This window comes from Oncorhynchus kisutch, linkage group LG13 (assembly GCF_002021735.2).
Source record: "Oncorhynchus kisutch isolate 150728-3 linkage group LG13, Okis_V2, whole genome shotgun sequence".
In the NCBI taxonomy this organism is placed as follows: Eukaryota; Metazoa; Chordata; class Actinopteri; order Salmoniformes; family Salmonidae; genus Oncorhynchus; species Oncorhynchus kisutch.
The window spans coordinates 33,607,502-33,628,569 of NC_034186.2; the positions used below are offsets into that span (position 1 = coordinate 33,607,502).

General features: G+C 42.8%; 1 protein-coding gene across 3 annotated transcripts in view; it reads left to right on the forward strand.

Annotated features, from left to right (window-relative positions):
• Positions 1 to 21,068, forward strand: part of rfx2 (regulatory factor X, 2 (influences HLA class II expression)) — a 60,194-nt gene that overhangs the window by 21,304 nt on the left and 17,822 nt on the right. For 2 of the 3 annotated variants that reach the window (XM_020499018.2, XM_031786065.1), the window contains 6 exons: positions 7,473 to 7,586; positions 14,947 to 15,036; positions 15,667 to 15,749; positions 16,307 to 16,574; positions 17,818 to 17,892; positions 19,399 to 19,580. In XM_020499018.2, coding sequence (XP_020354607.1) covers positions 7,482 to 7,586; positions 14,947 to 15,036; positions 15,667 to 15,749; positions 16,307 to 16,574; positions 17,818 to 17,892; positions 19,399 to 19,580 — 803 coding nt within the window. In that variant the 5' untranslated portion in view covers positions 7,473 to 7,481. The remainder of the gene's footprint in view (positions 1 to 7,472; positions 7,587 to 14,946; positions 15,037 to 15,666; positions 15,750 to 16,306; positions 16,575 to 17,817; positions 17,893 to 19,398; positions 19,581 to 21,068) is intronic. The other variant, XM_020499019.2, reaches the window with a different exon arrangement.

Below are 21,068 nucleotides of genomic sequence, written 5' to 3' on the forward strand. Positions count from 1 at the left end.
CTCTGCAATATCACCGAATGCTTTTGGAACAAGTGAACATAATGCGCCCCAATGTATACAGAGATTTTTTTTGATATACACTGCTCAAAAAAATAAAGGGAACACTAAAATAACACAGCCTAGATCTGAATGAATGAAATGTTCCTTTTTAAATACTTTTCTTTACATAGTTGAATGTGCTGACAACAAAATCACACACAAATTATCAATAGAAATCAAATTTATCAACCCATGGAGGTCTGGTTTTGGAGTCACACTCAAAATTAAAGTGGAAAACTACACTACAGGCTGATCCAACTTTGATGTAATGTCCTTAAAACAAGTCTAAATGAGGCTCAGTAGTGTGTGTGGCCTCCACGTGCCTGTATGACCTCCCTACAACGCCTGGGCATGCTCCTGATGGTCTCCTGAGGGATCTCCTCCCAGACCTGGACTAAAGCATCCATGATGTCCCAGATGTGCTCAATTGGATTCAGGTCTGGTGAACGGGCAGGCCAGTCCATAGCATCAATGCCTTCCTCTTGCAGGAACTGCTGACACACTCCAGCCACATGAGGTCTAGCATTGTCTTGCATTAGAATGAACCCAGGGCCAACCGCTCCAGCATATGGTCTCACAAGGGGTCTGAATATCTCATCTCTGTACCTAATGGCAGTCAGGCTACCTCTGGCGAGCACAGAAATGCCACACCATGACTGACCCACCTCCAAACCGGTCATGCTGGAGAATGTTGCAGGCAGCAGAACGTTCCCCACAGCGTCTCCAGACTCTCACATGTGCTCAGTGTGAACCCGCTTTCATCTGTGAAGAGCACAGGGCGCCAGTGGCGAATTTGCCAATCTTGGTGTTCTCTGGCAAATGCCAAACGTCTTGCACGGTGTTGGGATGTAAGCATAACCCCCACCTGTGGAGGTCGGGCCCTCATACCACCCTCATGGAGTCTGTTTCCGTTTGAGCAGACGGGGCTCTGGCAGTGCTCCTCCTTGCACAAAGGCGGGGGTAGCGGTCCTGCTGCTGGGTTGTTGCCCTCCTACGGCCTCCTCCACGTCTCCTGATGTACTGGCCTGTCTCCTGGTAGCGCCTCCATGCTCTGGACACTACGCTGACAGACACAGCAAACCTTCTTGCCACTGCTCGCATTGATGTCCCATCCTGGATGAGCTGCACTACCTGAGCCACTTGTGTAGGTTGTAGACTCCGTCTCATGCTACCACTAGAGTGAAAGCACCGCCAGCATTCAAAAGTGACCAAAACATCAGCCAGGAAGCATAGGAACTGAGAAGTGGTCTGTGGTTACCACCTGCAGAACAACTCCTTTATTGGGGGTGTCTTGCTAATTGCCTATAATTTCCACCTGTTGTTTATTCCAGTTGCACAACAGCATGTGAAATTTATTGTCAATCAGTGTTGCTTCCTAAGTGGACAGTTTGATTTCACAGAAGTGTGATTGACTTGGAGTTACATTGTGTTGTTTAAGTGTTCCCTTTATTTTTTTTGAGCAGTGTAAATATGAACTTTATCGATCAAAACATACATGTATTGTGTAACATGAAGTTCTATGAGTGTCATCTGATGAAGATCATCAAAATTAATCACTGACCTTTATCTCTTTTTGTGACTCATCTTTGGCTTGGCTCTGACCTAACATAATCGTTTGTGGTGCCTTCACTGTAAAGTCTATTTGAAATCAGATAATATTGTTGTTAATCCCACCAGAGTACCTTTAAAATTGTATAAGATACATGCATGTTTGAGGAATTTGAATTAAGATTTCTGTTTGAATTTGGCGCTCTGCACTTTCACTGGCTGTTGTAATATCAAAAATAAATAAAAGTAACAAATGATTAAATAGCAGCAGTAAAATAACAATAGTGAGGCTATATACAGGGGGTACCAGTACAGAATCAATGTGTGGGGGCACTGGTTAGTCGAGGAAATATGTACATGTAGGTAGAGTTATTAAAGTGACTATGCTTAGATAATAACAGAGTAGCAGCAGCCTAAAGGAGGAGGGGGCGGTGCAAATAGTCTTGGTCACCTCCCTTCTTGGTTACAGCCAAGACATTCCGTCCCCTCCTGGATCAGGATCCCTGTTGTGTACACATATTTGTTTATAGCGCCCCATGTGTGCACATTTGGTGGTACAGAAACTGTATGAAAATCTGGATACTTCCTAACCCTAATTATTAGGGTGGAGACATGAGCATCTCGTCATTATGTACAGATCTCTAAGGTAACACCAACATCTTTTTAGGGAGCTGTAATGAGGTGACCAATGGTTGCAATTGAGATCAGCTATGTGCTTATGATGGTTTAACGAGACATCAGCTTTCAATAATCTAGTGCCATTGATGGTTGCAATAGGCCGTTATTATTTTAGGTTTATTTTCCATTAGGCCACATTCTGTAGGCTAACCGTTAGCCTCTCCATTGTTACATAATGAAAGGTGTGAACTAATAATAGGCTGCTGTGTTTCCCTGGCTGAGTTCATGAGCTGATTTGGGCCATCTGTTGATTGACAGATGTAGGCCTACTGTACAACGATACATCTTCCTCCAGTGTGGATGCTGGGCCACATATTATAGTTGGGCATCAGTCTGTAGGCTGTACAATTTAAATGACTGTCTTATTCAAAGTTGACTTAATATATCAGTGTGCTTAATTTGATAAAGTAAATGGTACTTGAGACAATGGAATAATTTAACAATTTCAATAGCATTAATGAAAATGTATTTCACAATATAGTTTCAAGTACATGTGGTGGTGAATGCGTACTAAAGACTTACAAGTGTGATTCATATTTCACTCTGAAAGAAATATCAAGGAGAGTCAGGTAATTATTACAACATCAATTTCACTATCAATCATGACACATTTCAGCATGTAGTTAAACATCACGTAGGTATTTAGGTAAGAATGTTAGTAATTAATAATCAATCAGTGCAGAACTCAATTGCCAAAGTTGACAAAATCATATTTTTCTTGCAAAAGTAAGATTTACCCTCTTGCGAACCTCTCCTTTCCACTGTATTTTCCTTGCGAACCTCTCCTTTCCACTGTATTTTCCTTCTCTTGCGAACCTCTCCTCTCCACTGTATTTATTTTCTTGGCTGGCCTATTTTTCTCACCCTCGGTTGTGCCGCTACTAGCTGTAAATAAAGGCGCACACACACACACACAATGTATTTCTAGTATGTGGCACAAAAAGCTTACGGAGATGATACACTGACTGTATGACATGTGCTTTATAGTTCTTGTCATAAAAACAGAATGGCATTTAGAGACACACACACACACACACACACACACGGAGTGAAAGGGAGAGCAATGGATTTGGGAGGGTGCTGCTGCGCTGGACTGACCGGTTGACCTAGCTTAACGTTAGCAAGCTACATGGTTGACACTGCAGCTGGCTAGCTTGCACAACTTGCCACATTGGCTTCAGAAACCACCAGAAGGTTCTGTTTGCCACAGAGAGCGTTCATTCTATTTGTCACATGTGCCGAATACAACAGTGAAATGCTTACTTACAAGCCCTTAACCAACAATGCAGTTAAAAAAATAAGTAAAAAATAGATCAATAAAAGTATCAAGTACTTAAAGAGCAGCAGTAAAATAACAATAGCGAGGCTATATACTGGGGGTACCGGTACAGAGTCAATGTGCGTGGCCACCAGTTAGTCGAGGTAATTGCAGTACTGTAATATGTAGGTAGAGGTAAAGTGACTATACATAGATATTAGAGTAGCAGCAGTATAAAGGGGGAGGGGAGCAGCAATGCCAATAGTCTGGGTAGCCATTTGATTATCTGGTCAGGGGTCTTATGGCTTGGGGGTAGAAGCTGTTAAGGAGCCTTTTGGACCTAGACTTGATGCTCTGGTACCACTTGCCTTTCGGTAGCAGAGAAGACGGTCTATGACTCGGGTGGCTGGAGTCTTTGACCATTTTTAGGGCTTTCCTCTGACACCGCCTGGTATAGAGGTCCTGGATGGCAGGAAGCTTGGCCCCAGCCATGTACGCACTACCCTCTGTGTAGTACCTTGTGGTCAGAGGCCGAGCAGTTGCCATACCAGGCAGTGATGCATACAGCTGGCATGCTCAGTCCTCCTTTTCCTGTAGTCCACAATCATCTCCTTTGTCTTGGTGACCGTTGAGGGTGGGGTTGTTGTCCTGGCACAACACGGACATCGTTTTCGGTGATCAGGCCTACTGCTGTTGTCATCGACAAACTTAATGATGGTTTTGGAGTCTTGCTTGCCCATGCAGTCATGCGTGAACAGGGAGCACAGGAGGGGACTGAGCACGCACCCCTGGGGGGGCCCTGTGTTGAGGATCAGTGTGGCGTATGTGTTACCTACCCTTACCACCTGGGGGCTGCCTGCCAGGAAGTCCAGGATCCAGTTGCAGAGGGAGGTGTTTAGTCCCAGAGTTCTTTCCCTAGGGATGAGCTTTGAGGGCACTATGGTGTTGAACGCTGAGCTGTAGTCAATGAACAGCATTCTCATGTAGGTCTTCCTTTTGTCCAGGTGAGAAAGGGTGGTGTGTAGTGCAATTGAGATTGCGTCATCTGTGGATCTGTTGGGGCGGTATGCAAATTGGAGTGGATCTAGGGTTTCTGAGATAATGGTGTTGATGTGAGCCATGATCAGCCTTTTAAAGCACTTCATGGCTACAGACGTGAGCGCCACAGGTTGGTAGTCATTTAGGCATGTTACCTTAGTGTTCTTGGGCACAGGGACTATAGTGGTCTGCTTGAAACATGTAGATATTACAGACTTGAAAATGTCAGTGAAGACACTTGCCAGTTGGTCACCGCATGCTTGGAGTACACTTCCTGGTAATCCATCTTGCCCTGCGGCCTTGTGAATGTTGACCTGTTTTTAAAGGTCTTATTCACATCGTCCAGAACAGCTGATGCTCTCATGCATGTTTAAGTGTTATTTGCCTCGAAGCGAGCCTGGAAGTGATTTGGCTTGTCTGGTTGGCTCGTGTCACTGGGCAGCTCACGGCTGTGCTTCCCATTTGTAGTCTAATAGTTTGCAAGCCCTGCCACATCTGACGAGCGTCGGAGCCGGTATAGTACGATTCTTGGTCCTGTATTGGAGCTTTGCCCGCCTGGTGGATCTTCGGCGGGCATAGCGGAATTTCTTTTAAGTTTCCGGGTTAGAGTCCCACTCCTTGAACGTGCAGCTCTGCCCTTTATTGTGGATGTTGCCTTTAATCCACAGCTTCTGGTAGGGTTATGTACACTACCGTTCAAAAGTTTGGGGTCACTTAGAAAAATTCTTGTTTTCCATTAAAACGTACATGAAATGAGTTGCAAAATGAATAGGAAATCTAGTCAAGATGTTGATAAGGTTATAAATAATGATTTTTAATTGAAATAATAATTGTCCTTCAAACTTTGTTTTTGTAAAAAAATCCTCCATTTGCAGCAATTACAGGCTTGCAGACCTTTGGCATTCTAGTTGTCAAAATTTGAGGTAATCTGAAGAGATTTCACCCCATGCTTCCTGAAGCACCTCTCACAAGTTGGATTGGCTTGATCGGTACTTATTTACATACCGTAGTCAAGCTGCTCCCACAACAGCTCAATAGGGTTGAGATCCGGTGACTGCTGGCCACTCCATTATAGACAGAATACCAAGAGGAAGGCATTGATGCTATGGACTGGCCCGCCCGTTCCCCAGACCTGAATCCAATTGAGCACATCTGGGACATCATGTCTCGCTCCATCCACCAACACCACGTTGCACCACAGACTGTCCAGGAGTTGGCGGATGCTTTAGTCCAGGTCTGGGAGGAGATCCCTCAGTAGACCATCCACCACCTCATCAGGAGCATGCCCAGGCATTGTAGGGAGGTCATACAGGCACGTGGAGGCCACACACACTACTGAGCCTCATTTTGACTTGTTTTAAGGACATTACATCAAAGTTGGATCAGCCTGTAGTGTAGTTTTCCACTTTAATTTTGAGTGTGACTCCAAAACCAGACCTCCATGGGTTGATAAATTTGATTTCCATTGATAATTTGTGTGTGATTTTGTTGTCAGCACATTCAACTATGTAAAGAAAAGTATTTAAAAAGGAACATTTCATTCATTCAGATCTAGGCTGTGTTATTTTAGTGTTCCCTTTATTTTTTTGAGCAGTGTGTGTATGTATATATATATATATATATATATCTCTCTTTGATCAACTTGAAATTATAGTTTGTAAACTTCATACACTGACAGTGAATACAAGATCTATAATTTTGAATATTCCATTAAATGTATTAATTAATGCAATATTAATTCAATTAAGTTTTAAATCATGAAATATAAGTTAAATGTCTTCATTCAATGATCCAATTTGTGCATTACAAATTCAAAAATGTTAAATTCTGTATCATAAAACAAATTCAGAATTATGGAATTCAAATACAATTTCATTTGGTTATGAAATCACTCCATACGTATCCATGTCTGCTGACTAATTAGGCCTAATTTGTTTTAGCTCCTGATCTTCTAGAGGTGTGGTGCCTTCCCTCCTGCAAGACCCCCAACCCCTTCCCCCCCCTTCGTCTCCCTTGCTTTGTGGCCACACTCGAAAGTTCCTGTGCATGAGCTTTATAAATAAGAGAAAGGATGAAACAGTGGCGGGAGGGAGGAGAGCGGGGCAGAGTTGGTTGGTCGTCATGGATTCCTCACCATAGCAACCGGCAAACGTTTACAAAGCATTGAGGAATTTCCTGATATCAGCTGGATTATTGGAGCCCCCAGAGAACGGCTCTCATTTGAAACAAACGCTGCATATCGTCAGTACCCTGGCAGGGGTAGGAGCCCCACTGCCATTTTCTTTCTTTTTCTCTTTTCTTTTGGGGGGGGGGGGGGGGGGGCTGTGGAAGTTTTTTATTTTATTTTCTATCCCTCCCTCTCCCCTATTTCTTTTTCTGAAAGAGAGCCTTTGTCACTCTGTTTTTTTTTGTTGCTCTTCTCACTCCCTTTTGCCATGCTGTGCATATTTTCTCCCAATGTTCGAGAGTGTTTACAGTTTGGAGGACCGGGCCTGACAATACTCACAACTGTTTTCACCACAACTTTTTCCACCTGCTTCTTTCCTAGCAGCTGGACTTCTACTAAGCAGCTGTTTAGTGTTGCTGGCTTTACCAGTGTTAATGTTCCAGTAATAAAGGCCAGAAGTAAGGTGGCTCTGAGGTGACTCCGTGTGACTTGGCAGGGGCCTCTAGCCTGGACTGGACCCCCCCCGTGGCAATATGAAAGCCCTGGCCCTTCTCTCAGGCATGCTGTGAAAAGCCCATTTGTTTGGCATGGCAGCACATGTGCAGGCCTGGCTCTGAGTAGGGATGCATGCTGTCGGTTCTCCTGTCCTGTCTGGCAGGGCTGTGTGTCTTGTCTCTTGCCTTGCATATCCTAGTGCTCACTCCTCCTCTTCCCTGTCCCTCCTCATCCCTCTCTCCCCTGTAGGTTCCCAGCATGCAGAGTTCAGAGGGAGGGTCCGATTCGTCGTCCAGTGTGGCGCTGCGTACGTCCACCTCCGCCCAGGCCCCCGTGGTGCAGCCTGTCCCAGCCTCACAACAGGTAAACCACTACACTATCGACAAGACTGTCCCTAGTTTTTTTGCACCTGGACAACTGTTCAGTCGTGTGGTCAGGTGCTACAAAGAGGAACCTCTGAAAATTACAATTGGCTCAGAACAAGGCAGCACGGCTGGCTCTTAAAGTTAACATTAATTATATGCATGTAAATCTCTCATGGCTCAAAGTGGAGGAGAGATTGACTTCATCACTACTTATTTTTGTAAAGTGTTGACTTGCTGAATGCACTGAGGTCTGTTCAAACTACTAGCACACAGCTCGGACACCCATGCATACTCCAAGACATGCCACCAGAGGTCTCTTCACAGTCCAGAATAGACAGACTATGGGAGGTGCGCAGTACTACATAGAGCCATGGCTACATGGAACTCTATTCCACATCCGGTAACTGATGCGAGCAGATAAAAATACACCTTATGGAACAGCGGGGACTGTGATGAGACACAGACACACGCTTACACATAAGACGCACTCTACACACACGTACACATGGATTTTGTATTGTAGAGTAGTGGCCTGAGGGAACACACTTAATGTGTTGTGAAAAATGTTATGAGATGTCATGTAGTATTTTAAATTGTATAGAACTGCCTTAATGTTGCTGGACCCCAGTAAGAGTAGCTGCTGCCTTGGCTAATGGGGATCCTTAATAAATAAATATACAAAACCAGGCTGTACTCTCTCACATGCAGCGCAGTGGGTCTCTCTCTCTCAACCATAACCCTACCTCACAGTACTAGGGCTGTGGCGGTCATGACATAATTTTGTCATCTGGTTATTGACCGTTAATTAACATTTAACATATCCACGCCTACACACATTTGAGCCGCTGATGTATGCCTTTGGAACTTCTACATTTAAAACATTAAATTTTTAATATACACATCACAATAAATATATTATTTTAGTCAGGTCTAAAGGAAATGTATGATATTTAAAAAAAAATGTATTTCAGAAGAACAGAATAGGAGTTGGCCTTCTGTAGGCCTATGTTATCTGGCTATGCTCGATGCCATAGGCTGTAGGCTTGGTCATTTAGCTGACAAGATATGCTTATAAATTTGTGACATGAATTTATAGTAAGAAGAATATAATTTAACTTAGCTGAATAAAATAGTAAGGATATTTTTCCCTTTACAGAGGGAGGGCGTGTATGAAGTGGTTATGTTGAGCTACAAGTTAACATTTTGAAAGTAGTCCTGTATGCTAGATTTAGAGTTATTTGACAACTTTAGTTGTGAATGATACAAACCATAGAATGTTTTAGAAATCAAATGTATATGGGCTATGTGGTATGACTGTAGACTATTGATGATTTGATAAAATAGCTAAATAAGCTTGTGCTCTTAACAGAGCTCTGTTCCTTGCCTCAGGCTGCATAGCTGTTCTCTCATCTAGTTTATTCATCATATTTTCACCCATCAGACAATTTTCAATTTAATCTAGTCTTTACTAATATGTCAAATTAGTTTCAAATAAAAGGGGCAGGGGAAAAATGCATGTCATCTATATGCAATCGAATGGCGCCGAAGAACATGGCTGACGTTTTACATTCTCTCAACCAATTGTGCAATTTTCTTTTTAAATGCGTTTTTGCAGAACTTATTTTTTAAACTTATTGTGTACATAATGTTGCTGCTACCGTCTCTCCGAAAATAACTTCTGGACATCAGAAAAGTGATTACTCACCACGGACTGGAAGAAACGTTTTCCTTTTGATGAGTCCGACGAGAAGGATATCCTGCTTTCATTTGAACAGGCCCAGAGCCATGCCCTTTGCGTGAAGAAGACGCTGGGAAAGGGGACCCAGATCGGGGTTCCTTTTGAGAAGCCAGAGGCAAGCGAGTAAACTACCAATGGCTTTGATTCTTGTTGCTAACGTGCAGTCGTTGGAAAATAAAATGTATGACCTATTATTAAGATGATCCTACCAACGGGGCATTAAACTGTAACATTTCACCGAGACGTGGCTGAAAGAAGAAACGGGTAAGATCGAGCTGGCGGTATTTTCCATGCACCGGCACTTACCCACCCCTCGTCTTACCAGAGGTATGTGTGTCTTTTTGTCAATAACAGCTGGTGCGCGATGTCTAATTAAAGAAGTCTCGAGGTATTGCTCGCCTGAGGTGTAGAATACCTTATGATAAGTTGTCGGCCACACTATCTACCTAGAGTTCTCATCTGTATTATTCGTAGCCGTCTATTTACCACCACAAAGCGAAGCTGGCATTAAGACCTCTCTCAACCAACTCTGTTAAGGCCAATATCAAAGAAGAAAATGCTCACCCAGAAGTGGCACTTCTCCAAATTTTTACCAGCATGACACGTGCAACCGGGGGGGGGGGGTGTGACAAACAGCCCCCATTAACATCGACGGGGCTGTAGTGGAGCAGGTTGAGAGCTTCCATGTTCCTTTGCGTCCACATCACCCACGATCTATCATGGTCCAAACACACCAAGACAGTTGTGAAGAGGGCACAACAAAACCTTTTCCCCTCAGGAGAAAATATTTTGCATGGGCCCCCACATCCTCAAAAGGTTCTACAGCTGCACCATCGAGAGCATCCTGACCGGTTGCCTCACCGCCTGGTATGGCAACTGCTCAGCATCTGACCGTAAGGTGCTACGGAGGGTAGTGTGAACGGCCCAGTACATCACTGGGGTCAAGCTTCCTGCCATCCAGAACCTATATAAAAAGCGGTGTTGGAGGAAAGCCCATAAAATTGTCAGACTCCAGTCACCCATGTTATAGACTGTTTTCTCTGCTACTGCACGGCAAGCGGTACCGGAGCTCCAAGTCTAGGAACAAAAGGCTCTTCAACAGCTTCTACCCCCAAGCCATTAAACTGCCGAACAATTCATAAAAATCGCCACCGGACAATTATCATTGACCCCTCCCCCTTGTACACTGCTGCTACTTGCTGTTTTCTTTTTACCTATGCATAGTTACTTCGGCTCCACCTACATGAACAGATTACCTCAACTAGGCTGTACCCCTGCACACTGACTCTGTACCGGTGCCCCCTGTATATAGCCTCGTTGTTCTTGTGTTACTTTTTATTTTAGCCTACTTGGTAAATGGTTTCTTGAACTGCACTGTTGGTTAAGGTGACTTGACCATTTTCACGGTGAAGTCGACACTTGTTGTATTCGGCGCATGTGGCAAATAAAGTTCGATTTGAATAGCGAATGGAGGCCGCGTGCTTTCCCTACGGTCATTTTTTTTTATTATACTTGGATTTTTTCTTTAATTACTATAACGGTATTTAAATGTTTAGTTTGTTAAATGTGATACACCGTGTAACATCCGTTTTTATAGTTTACTTTGCTACTTGAGTCTTCTCTCTCTATGCCGCTTTCCACACAGACCTAGCCCCGTCACTCAAGGAGCGCATTTGTTCCTCGAGCACTAGACACTTGTGTTCAGTCTGCATGGTGAATGTAGCACATGCAACAATTTTGATGACAGATGCTGTTTTCACTTTTCTTCTTAATATAAATCCACTAGCCTTCTATAATTGCATTATTAGTTTGTATTTCTTACATCTGCAAACAGCTCATTTGTATTTTATTAGCAAGTTGGTCCTAAATCTTGTTAGCTGCTAATCACTAATGCTAATCGATAGCTAGCTAATAAATGTACTGAGTCAGAGCAAATGTAATTAGCTACACAGCCTGATAATACCAGTGATTGTGTAGACAAATCAGCATGTTTGTGAAACAGTATCTTCTAAATCAAAGAAGAAGAGAAGCTGAGAGAACATTAAATGTAGCTAAATATTATAGGGTGCCCTAGGAAACACTTAAGTGAAAATGCCCTCAATGCCGGTCTTTGGAGAATATATTGGAACGGGTGTTAGTCCCGGGTTACCAACATATTCAAATAATGATTTGACATTTTCATTCATGTTAATTGATTAATTTATTCATACTATTTAATCCTTCCACAAGATATAGTCCTGACACACATCTAGGGCTGCTACCCAAGCCGGCTGGTTGTTCGTTCTATCGGTTCGGGTGCCAGAGACTCAATCCAGTTTTTCTGTATCAATGGACTCAACCCAGTTGTTCGTTCGAAATTTTCCATTGCCATATTGGCTGGCAACATTCTTATCCCTTGCTTGCTAGCTAGCCAACTACAGCTAACTTAGAGTAACGTCAAACTGTGCAGCCAGAATAACAACAGTATTTGCATTTGTTTAAGCTGTTTTCTAGTCACATGTATTTGGATACATCCATAGCAATGAGCTAATGAGGCATTATTTTGCTTGGCATAGAAAATGTGCTCTCTCGTCAGGACACTGTTGTTCAGAGGAGCTAGCCAACAACACAGCTAACATAATCACTTAACTAAAAAGACTGCAATCTAGCTGCACTTTGTTTCATTTGGATTTTTTTCCACCACATTCTATTTCTTTGTATATATCTATAAAACTTCTGCCAGCTGATTCATGATTTCGACTGACTGAGAAGCACTGCCTGCTTGTCTCGTCCAGATCTTGACACGGTCATTACTATGGGACAGCTGGAGATTGTTTCAAATTCAATGTTGCAAATGTCAGAGAGACAGACAGCAAGGTTTTTATAAATCTCTGTTGTTGAAAACTAAATGTTACTCTAAAAGAAATGTGAGATAATGTCTAGATGATTTTTATAGTGGAGATCAAGTTTATTAAGTGCCTGCTTGGGCAGAGACAGTGGATTGCGCAGTCAGATAGAACAGAGTAAATAGGCATTTTTACGTCATATATATTTAGCCTGTGGTAACTTGCGGAATAGACACCGGCTGGAATGCGTTTTTAACCAATCAGCATTAGAACCACCTGTTGTTTAATTGTCAACGTCCTACCTTGTAACAATAACTCCTCCCTGGCATTTTCATTTGTCACGTCAAACACTGTATTCAAGTGCCTGCTATTATATTCTAACTATGGAATTTGAATGATCATTCTATTTCCATGATTCCAACAGTTCACCCAAATTGCAAAATTTGCTTAAAAATAAGGCCTTTGATTGTTTGCCCATATTGTGCAGTCCTACTTGGCAGTGTGGAAATTCTCAAATTAGTGCAGGTAATGCAGCAATTGCTGAAAGTGCATTAAAAATGTTTTTGAAGTTGACCAGTTTAAAACAATCAGAATGGAGACAGAGCCATTGAAATCACTTAGAATGTATGTGTTGCTACCTTATGGCCTCCCCGTCATACCGTCCAATTTTTTAAAAATACCATGATAGGATATTTTGGCCCTATCACCCAGCCCTATGAGCAGCTGAGAAATAAATATAACGCTTATTTCACGCCACACATCAACCATTGTTTGAGGAGCATGCCCTCTCTGCCCGACATGATATTCCGCCTAAACTCTGTATGCCATGGCCTCTCCAAGCTTGTTCCTGCAGCTACCCAGTGCTGAATTTGGGAAACCAAGTGGAATCCGTTTGTGCACATCGATAGTGAAATATGTTGTTTGAAAACATGATACTAAACTGCTGACAGCCCGTCTGTACACTCGAGAATGGAATAAAGGAGAGTATAGGAGATGGAAACACATGGTGAGATATTCTGTAGCTAAAGGTAATGTGTTGCCCAATTAATGATGAAAATATAAAACATTCCCTGTTACTAAGCTATTCAAAATCAAATTCACAATCAATGAACCAACAGCATTGTCTATGGCTATATTATGTTCTCTCCGAGACTCATTGATTGACATTTTGGAGCGTAGCATAAGGTAACCAGTTCATCCAGTATACATAATACAGTCCACACTCAAAGGCGATTTAAAATTTTTTTTTTTTTAAATGTTGGAGTATAGGCCAGACCAATTATGTACCAAAGTCATCTTAAATCATTTTAGGTTTTTTTGCAATGAGTAATATGCCGTAGGGTACGTATTGTATAATGGCAAAATAATCATATGCCAATGAGCGTTTTGAATGAATCATCACCTTAGATAGTGCTGTCCATTTCGTTGTTAGGCTTTGAAACGACATCCACAACCATGCTTTACACTGTTTCAACCTGCTGTTGAACTTCTTTCTTCAAATTGATCATCACAGTTATGTAAGTATGATAGACCTACTGTTGCGATAAGTGTTTGATGTGATTTTAGATTGCATTTGCACTGACGTCAGAGTGGTTATAGGGACAATAGAGCCCTAGGTACCAGGCCATTAGGACCCGTTGGTTGTTACTGAGTTGGGTACTACCAAAGCATGTCCAGAGTGCAAAAATGTATATTACCATGACTCAATGGTCACGTGGAACTTTACTGCGGTCATGACTAACAGTCACCACAACAGCCCTGCACAGTGCTCTACATCACAGCATCCCACCTCACTCCCAACACACAATATTCTCCCCAGGGGAACCAAGCCCCTCACGCCATGCACTGGGGAAGAGCAGCAGAATGTTAAAAGGGAATTCTCAACAACCCTGTTGATTTCATTACTCATTTATACCAGCTGTATTATACTGCAGAGCAATCCTTTTAATGTGAATTTATTTCCAGTCTACAGTATATTAAGAACCCCAAAAATATGTCAACAGGCATTTGCCTAGATGTGGCTGACGGCATCATGAATCATTGGATATCATGTTGTGTGTGATCAGATCTGGCTAGGCAGGGGTTTCTCATTAGTACAATTAGGACCTATAACCTTGTATTGCCACAGCTGTTCAAAGTTCTGGGAAAAGGACATGGGCTGATGAGAGAATCCATAGAAACCAATCAGTAAATATCCTTATGTTAATATTTTTGGATAGTGTATCATATATGCCTTGACAGCTGGCTATGCTTGAGAGAAGTCAGTGCTGAACTATAGGCCTATACTACACTGCAGTCTACCTCAACATTTTTTTTCTTCTATAAGTGGAAATGTCAATTTTATTTTTGTCATGAACACACATCTCCATCAACACTACCCTGAAGAGGGATACCAGGAGTGGTCTTCTGCAACCGCCAAAGAACGTTGGTCCCAAACAAACATTGTGGTCTCCTGTAATTGGTGAAAGCCTAGAATGGACTTGCACAAAAATATGTTGACTGTAAGGCTGCTGGATAGGAAAGCATAGTCTTTCCCACCAGCATTCACTTCATACTTGTCTTAAGAAGAAAGGTTTTGCGCAAGCCAGAGTGTACATATAATAAGGAAGGATATTCTACCAAAAATCCAGTCAAGTTCCATGTTGCGTTCGTGATTATCTGGTACTCTTTATGGGCTTAAGGATTTGTAGTTTTTCTTTTTCTGTGTCGATAGGCATAGTGTGTGTTTTGCATGTGCATCTTATGTGCTTACCAATAATGGTGCGTGTCCTCTTCCCCCCCCCCCCCCCTCCCAGAGGGTGCTGGTTCAGGCCACAGGCTCAGCCCAGAAGGGAGTGCAGGTGCAGCAGCTGTCAGTCCCCCGGCTGCAACAGGTCCCTCAGCAGGTACACACTGTCTCCTCACCACCCCGCCTTCCTTCTCTCCAGCCCCCAGGACACTCAATCAGTCGGGCTTTATCCACATGCACAGCATGGCTCCACCACAGTAGCATCAGACATGTTGATACCAATCACATTCTCCACTGTATTGTAAGCATTGTTGCTTTTGAATGGTATTGGTTTCTAACTAATATAATGGCTGTTAGAGCTCAATCAGGTGTGCTTCAAGTACTCAGCAGGGATTTTCTTTTTTCTCATCATGACACTTTAGTCCCACTGCCACCTACTGATAGCACTGTGGTAATATATTTTTACATTTGTATTTTATTTAACTAGGCGAGTCCGTTAAGAACAAATTCTTATTTACAATGATGGCCTAGGAACAGGGTTAACTGCTTTGTTCAGGGGCAGAACGACAGATGTTTACCTTATTAGCTCGAGGATTTGATCTAGCAATCTTTCGGTTACTGGCCCAATGCTCTAACCACTAGGCTACCTGCCGCCCAAATCAATATTATGATAACGGAAGACAGCATAGATGTTTTATCTCATTTCAAAGAATGAAAAACAGCCTAGAAGTGATTACTCCCTCTTGATTACAATTAATGCTCAATGGTTGTGTTTCTCTCTCCATAGGTCCAGCAGATCCATCATGTCTACCCCTCCCAGGTTCAATATGTGGGAGAGGGGGGAGAAGCAGTTTACACTAATGGAACCATGTAAGTACTGCGGTGCTTTTCATTTCAGGCAATGGAATGTGTTCCAGCGGGCTTTAAAATACTTCTAAATAGTGCATCTTTTCATGGTATTCTATGTAGAAATCGCTCTGCCATTTCCTGGTTGCAAAAACTGAAAATAGGCAAACTATTAGAATTTATGTGACAAAACAAGCAAGTATATTGTAGAGAATCATTGTACCATCTAAACCACTGTAATAGTTTTTCCATAACCAAAAATATTGTATTTTCAGCTGTTAGAAGCTGGTGTACAAAACTGAAAGTAAGCACAAAAATTTTACCGATCTACCGCTTCTTAGACTTGCTTTCGAAGAGAAGGACCAATCTATAACACATATTTCTATGTAAATTTGGTCATGTCACCCCAAAAATGTCATATTGCTGCTTTTAAAGCTAATTGAACCCCTAATGTAAGATTGTAGATGGTGTAGTATTATAATTAAAAACATAAACTAAGTGAATGTAATGTTATGGGATTGCTGTTTCATTCTGTATAGATCTGAGGTCATACCTTTAACTTATGGCACCTCTCTCTCCAGCCGGACAGCCTACTCCTATAACCCTGAGGCCCAGCTGTATGGCCAGGGCAGTGGAGGAGCCTATTTTGACTCTCAGGGCGGGGGTTCCCAGGTCACGACTGTGGTCTCCTCCGCCAGTGGTGTGCCGCCCCACGGCATGGTGGGCATCACCATGGATGTGGGCGGCAGTCAGATCATCTCAGGTGGCAGCACCTACCTGATCCACGGCGGGGGCATGGAGGGAGGCCGCCACCACGCCTCACACTCCTCCCGCTCCTCCTCTGCTATGGTGAGCACCTTGGATGAGTTACATATACTCTGTGTCCTTGTTGGGACTTATGGATTTAGTAGGAAGAATTAAGTTTCCAGTCCAGTAGGTATCTCCGTGAAATGATTGTGATGTGACTATGTAAGTCCATCAAACCATATGGAATTGAAGAGGCACCAACACCTTTAGAAATGAATGCCCATGTCTGAGAGTCAGTTATTCCAACTCATCCCAAACATGAGGGATGGTTTCCATTACTAAACTGCTTTTTAAGCCGTGCATGGATTGAAGTGTTCTCTGAAGTGTGTGTGTATAAATCATTAGTTACACCAACAAACAAATTGCCCTGCTGTAGCAGACGCATTCCATGCTGTGCCTGTGACGCATGCTGGTGTGACTATCCTCACCACTGCCTGCCTGGCCTATCTGCTGATCCTCAGGGAAACCTGGGTCTGGGGTGGGCCTCAGCCTTCCCAGTGCCCCATGGCGTTAAGGGAGAAGCGGGACAGGGGAAGCAGGGTGCAGCCTGGTTTAAGTAATTTGGCTATGCTTTGTTTTAGAGTTTTTCACAGGCACTTGAGCGCCCTGCAAAACAAAGCAACCCCTGGGCCTCATTACCATTTGGCCAACAGCCCTTAGACTTTGGAAGGATGCCTGCTTCTTTTTCCTTCTCAAGTTTTGTAATTCGCTATGCCTGCTAGTTTAACTCCTTTCTTCTCTAGTCCATGATACCGCCGGAAAAAAGTCTAAATGATCTGGTCAATTGATTGAAATGGTTCCTTTGGGATAACAAATGGAAAGAGAAGATGGGATGATATGGAAATACATTGCTCCTGTTGGAGGTTTTTCTATTAGGACTGTATTTGTGTTCTAAATGGATTGCAACAGTGACTGTTACATAACTTCTCAAGTTTTGCATTGTGTGGTGATTTTCATTGGGTGTTAGGTGGAATTTGTCGACTCATTGTCATTGCGCATGGAATGACCTGTGACCCTGTTTGCAGAGACTATTTGCATACATTAGTGTCAGACAAGGAGGGCCTTCAGTCAGCAGCTTAACCCCTTGGAGTCCCTCTCATTTGCATGCTTTTTCAGCCTAATGAATTTGGCTGCAACATTGACTGAGGGTAATGGAAATGCAGAGATCTGGCTGCTGCTAACCTTCTTATTTCCTTTCTGTTTTGTGTTTTTGTTTTCCCCCTTTCGTTTTCCTCCTTTTTTCTACATCCTGTTTCAATTTTTGCATGCTCATTTTTTTCTTTAGCTTGAAATGGCGATTGAAAACCTCCAAAAGTCGGAAGGGATTGCAACTCACAAAAGCAGCCTGCTCAACAGCCATGTAAGTCAATCAGGAACTTTCTTTGAAAAGGACTAGAAAGGCCTGCCTTTGTCTCCCTGGCTCTACCTTACCACTTCACTGTGATCTCTTCTTTCTGCTGAAGGGAACAGACTACTGCTAGCCTTAGTGTGCTGCGTTTTCTGACCAGATACTTTCCTTGCATCTGCTGCCACTTGTTTCTCAACAAGTTATTGATTGGGGGACTTTCTGCTGGCTGAGCTTGCCTTGTCCTTGTCTTGACAGAAGCGACGCGTGTATTTAACCTGTTGCGTTTTCAGATTCCCCATCCTCCACATGGTGACAGCTACGTGATTGTTATAGCCACATGACGCCATGCCCCCCTTTTCTACTGTCTGGGAAGCACACATTCACATGCGAATCAAGACACACTCACTATTTGTCAACAATTACATGTTATATAATGTGAGCCGGTGTGTTGGTCACATCTCCATAATTACAGTGTGATATGGTAATAGAAGCAGTACTACTTGACTCTCTACTTTATTGTGCCACCAGAGCTGCCATTCAAACCAGCTATTTCATTAGATGTTATTCTCCATTCCGGCTCTTAACCCTTGGTCACCTCTAGAATCTTTATTATCAAGCAGCTCCACCTGACAGTCACATTGTTGTCATCAACTCCACACTGTGTCTGTCACACTGTCTGGCCACCCTGTAAATTGAGATAAATATCCATGTGTTTATATTTCAACTGCCAATCATCTTATTTTTGCCTAGCCTAGTCTCCACCATCCACACAGACAGGTAAATAATTCTGTCCACCCTGTTGGGGAATAGGGGACCACAGAGTTCTATATTTCTCTAGTGGACAGGTATAATATGAATGAGCAATTATCACGTATACTAATTCACCCCCTCTGACAGTTTTAACACGAAATAAAAATTATCTCTCGTTTAAACTCACTAAACGTGTGTGTGCTATCGTGTATATGTGTGTACCTGTGTGTGCTATTGTAACAGATGTGAAACGGCTAGCTTAGTTAGCGGTGGTGCGCGCTAAATAACGTTTCAATCGGTGACGTCACTTGCTCTGAGACCTTGAAGTAGTTGTTACCCTTGCTCTGCAAGGGCCACTGCTTTTGTGGAGCGATGGGTAACGATGCTTCGTGGGTGTCAGTTGTTGTGTGCAGAGGGTCCCTGGTTCGCGCCCGGGTATGGGCGAGGGGACGGTCTAAAGTTATACTGTTACACTATCGTGTACGTGTGTGTACCTGCTATACCTCAAATATACCAATTCACTCCCTTTGTTTTAAAACTGTCAATCTAAATTCTCTCTCCTTTAAACTCACTAAACAGGTGGTTGGCGTGTGCCTGTGTGTGTGTGTACCTGGGGTGAGGAAGGAGTGGTTTTGGGTGGTAAATCTCAGTAACCGGGTTCTAGCCTTTCAACCTTTAGGATGGAGTTGTACAGTAAGGATCAGAGTGCAGCAGACAGGGTCCAGTAGGTGTGACTGACTGACTGTTTCTGTGCTGTGTGTGTTTTAGCTGCAGTGGTTGCTGGATAACTATGAGACAGCAGAGGGGGTGAGCCTGCCCCGGAGCTCCCTCTACAACCACTACCTGCGCCACTGTCAGGAGCAGAAACTGGACCCGGTCAACGCTGCCTCCTTTGGGAAACTCATCCGCTCCGTCTTCATGGGCCTCAGGACCCGCCGCCTCGGCACAAGGTAAGACCATGATGATAAGGGTGAGGAAGAGCAGGGTAGTGTTAATAATAATAAAATAATAAAAAAAATATTAAAAATATATTTGTAATAATGACAATTACAACAATACTGAATCAATACTGAATGAACACTTATGTTAACTTAATACAATACATAAATAAAATCAATTTACCCTCAAATAAAAAATTAAATGTTCAATTTGGTTTAAATAATGCAAAAACAAAGTGTTGGAGAAGAAAGTAAAAGTGCAATATGTGCCATTTTAAAGCTAATGTTTAAAATTCCTTGCTCAGAAGATATGAAAGCTGGTGGTTCCTTTTAACATGAGTCTTCAATATTCCCAGGTAAGAAGTTTTAGGTTGTAGTTATTATAGGACTATTTCTCTCTACGATTTGTAATTCATATACCTTTGACTATTGGATGTTCTTATAGGCACTTCAGTATTGCCAGTGTAACAGTCTAGCTTCCGTCCCTCTCCTCACCCCTACCTGGGCTCGAACCAGGAACACATCGACAACAGCCACACTCGAAGCAGCGTTACCCATGCAGAGCAAGGGGAACAACTACTCCCAAGTCTCATAGCGAGTTACATAGCGCACCCCGCTAACTAGCTAGCCATTTCGCATCGGTTACACCAGCCTAATCTCGGGAGTTGATAGGCTTAAAGTCAAACAGCGCAAGGCTTGAAGGGCTGCTGTCAAACACACAAAATTGCTGGTTGAATGAATGCTTACGATCCTGCTGGTGCCTACCATCGCTCAGTCAGACTGCTCTATCAAATCATAGACTTAGTTATAGCATGATAACACACAAATACGAGCCTTAGGTCATTAATATGGTCGAATCTGGAAACTATCTATTCTTTCAGTGAAATATGGAACCATTCTGTATTTTATCTAACTGGTGGCATCCATAAGTCTAAATATTCCTGTTACATTGCAAAACCTTCAATGTTATGTCATAATTACGTAAAATTCTGGCAAATTAGTTGGCAACGAACCAGGCAGCCCAAACTGTTGCATATACACCGACTCTGCGTGCAATGAACGCAAGAGAAGTGACACAATTTCACCTAGTTAATATTGCCTGCTAACCTGGATTTCTTTTAGCTAAATATGCACGTTTAAAAATATATACTTCTGTGTATTGATTTTAAGAAAGGCATTGATGTTTATGGTTAGGTACACATTGGAGCAACGACAGTCCTTTTTCGCAAATACGCACTTCATCGATTATATGCAACGCAGGACATGCTAGATAAACTAGTAATATCATCAACCATGTGTAGTTAACTAGTGATTATGATTGATTGTTTTTTATAAGAGAAGTTTAATGTTAGCTAGCAACTTACCTTGGCTTCTTACTGCATTCTCGTAACAGGCGGGCTCCTCGTGGAGTGCAATGTAATCAGGTGTTTAGAGCGTTGGACTAGTTAACCGTAAGGTTGCAAGATTGAATCCCCGAGCTGACAAGGTAAAAATCTGTCG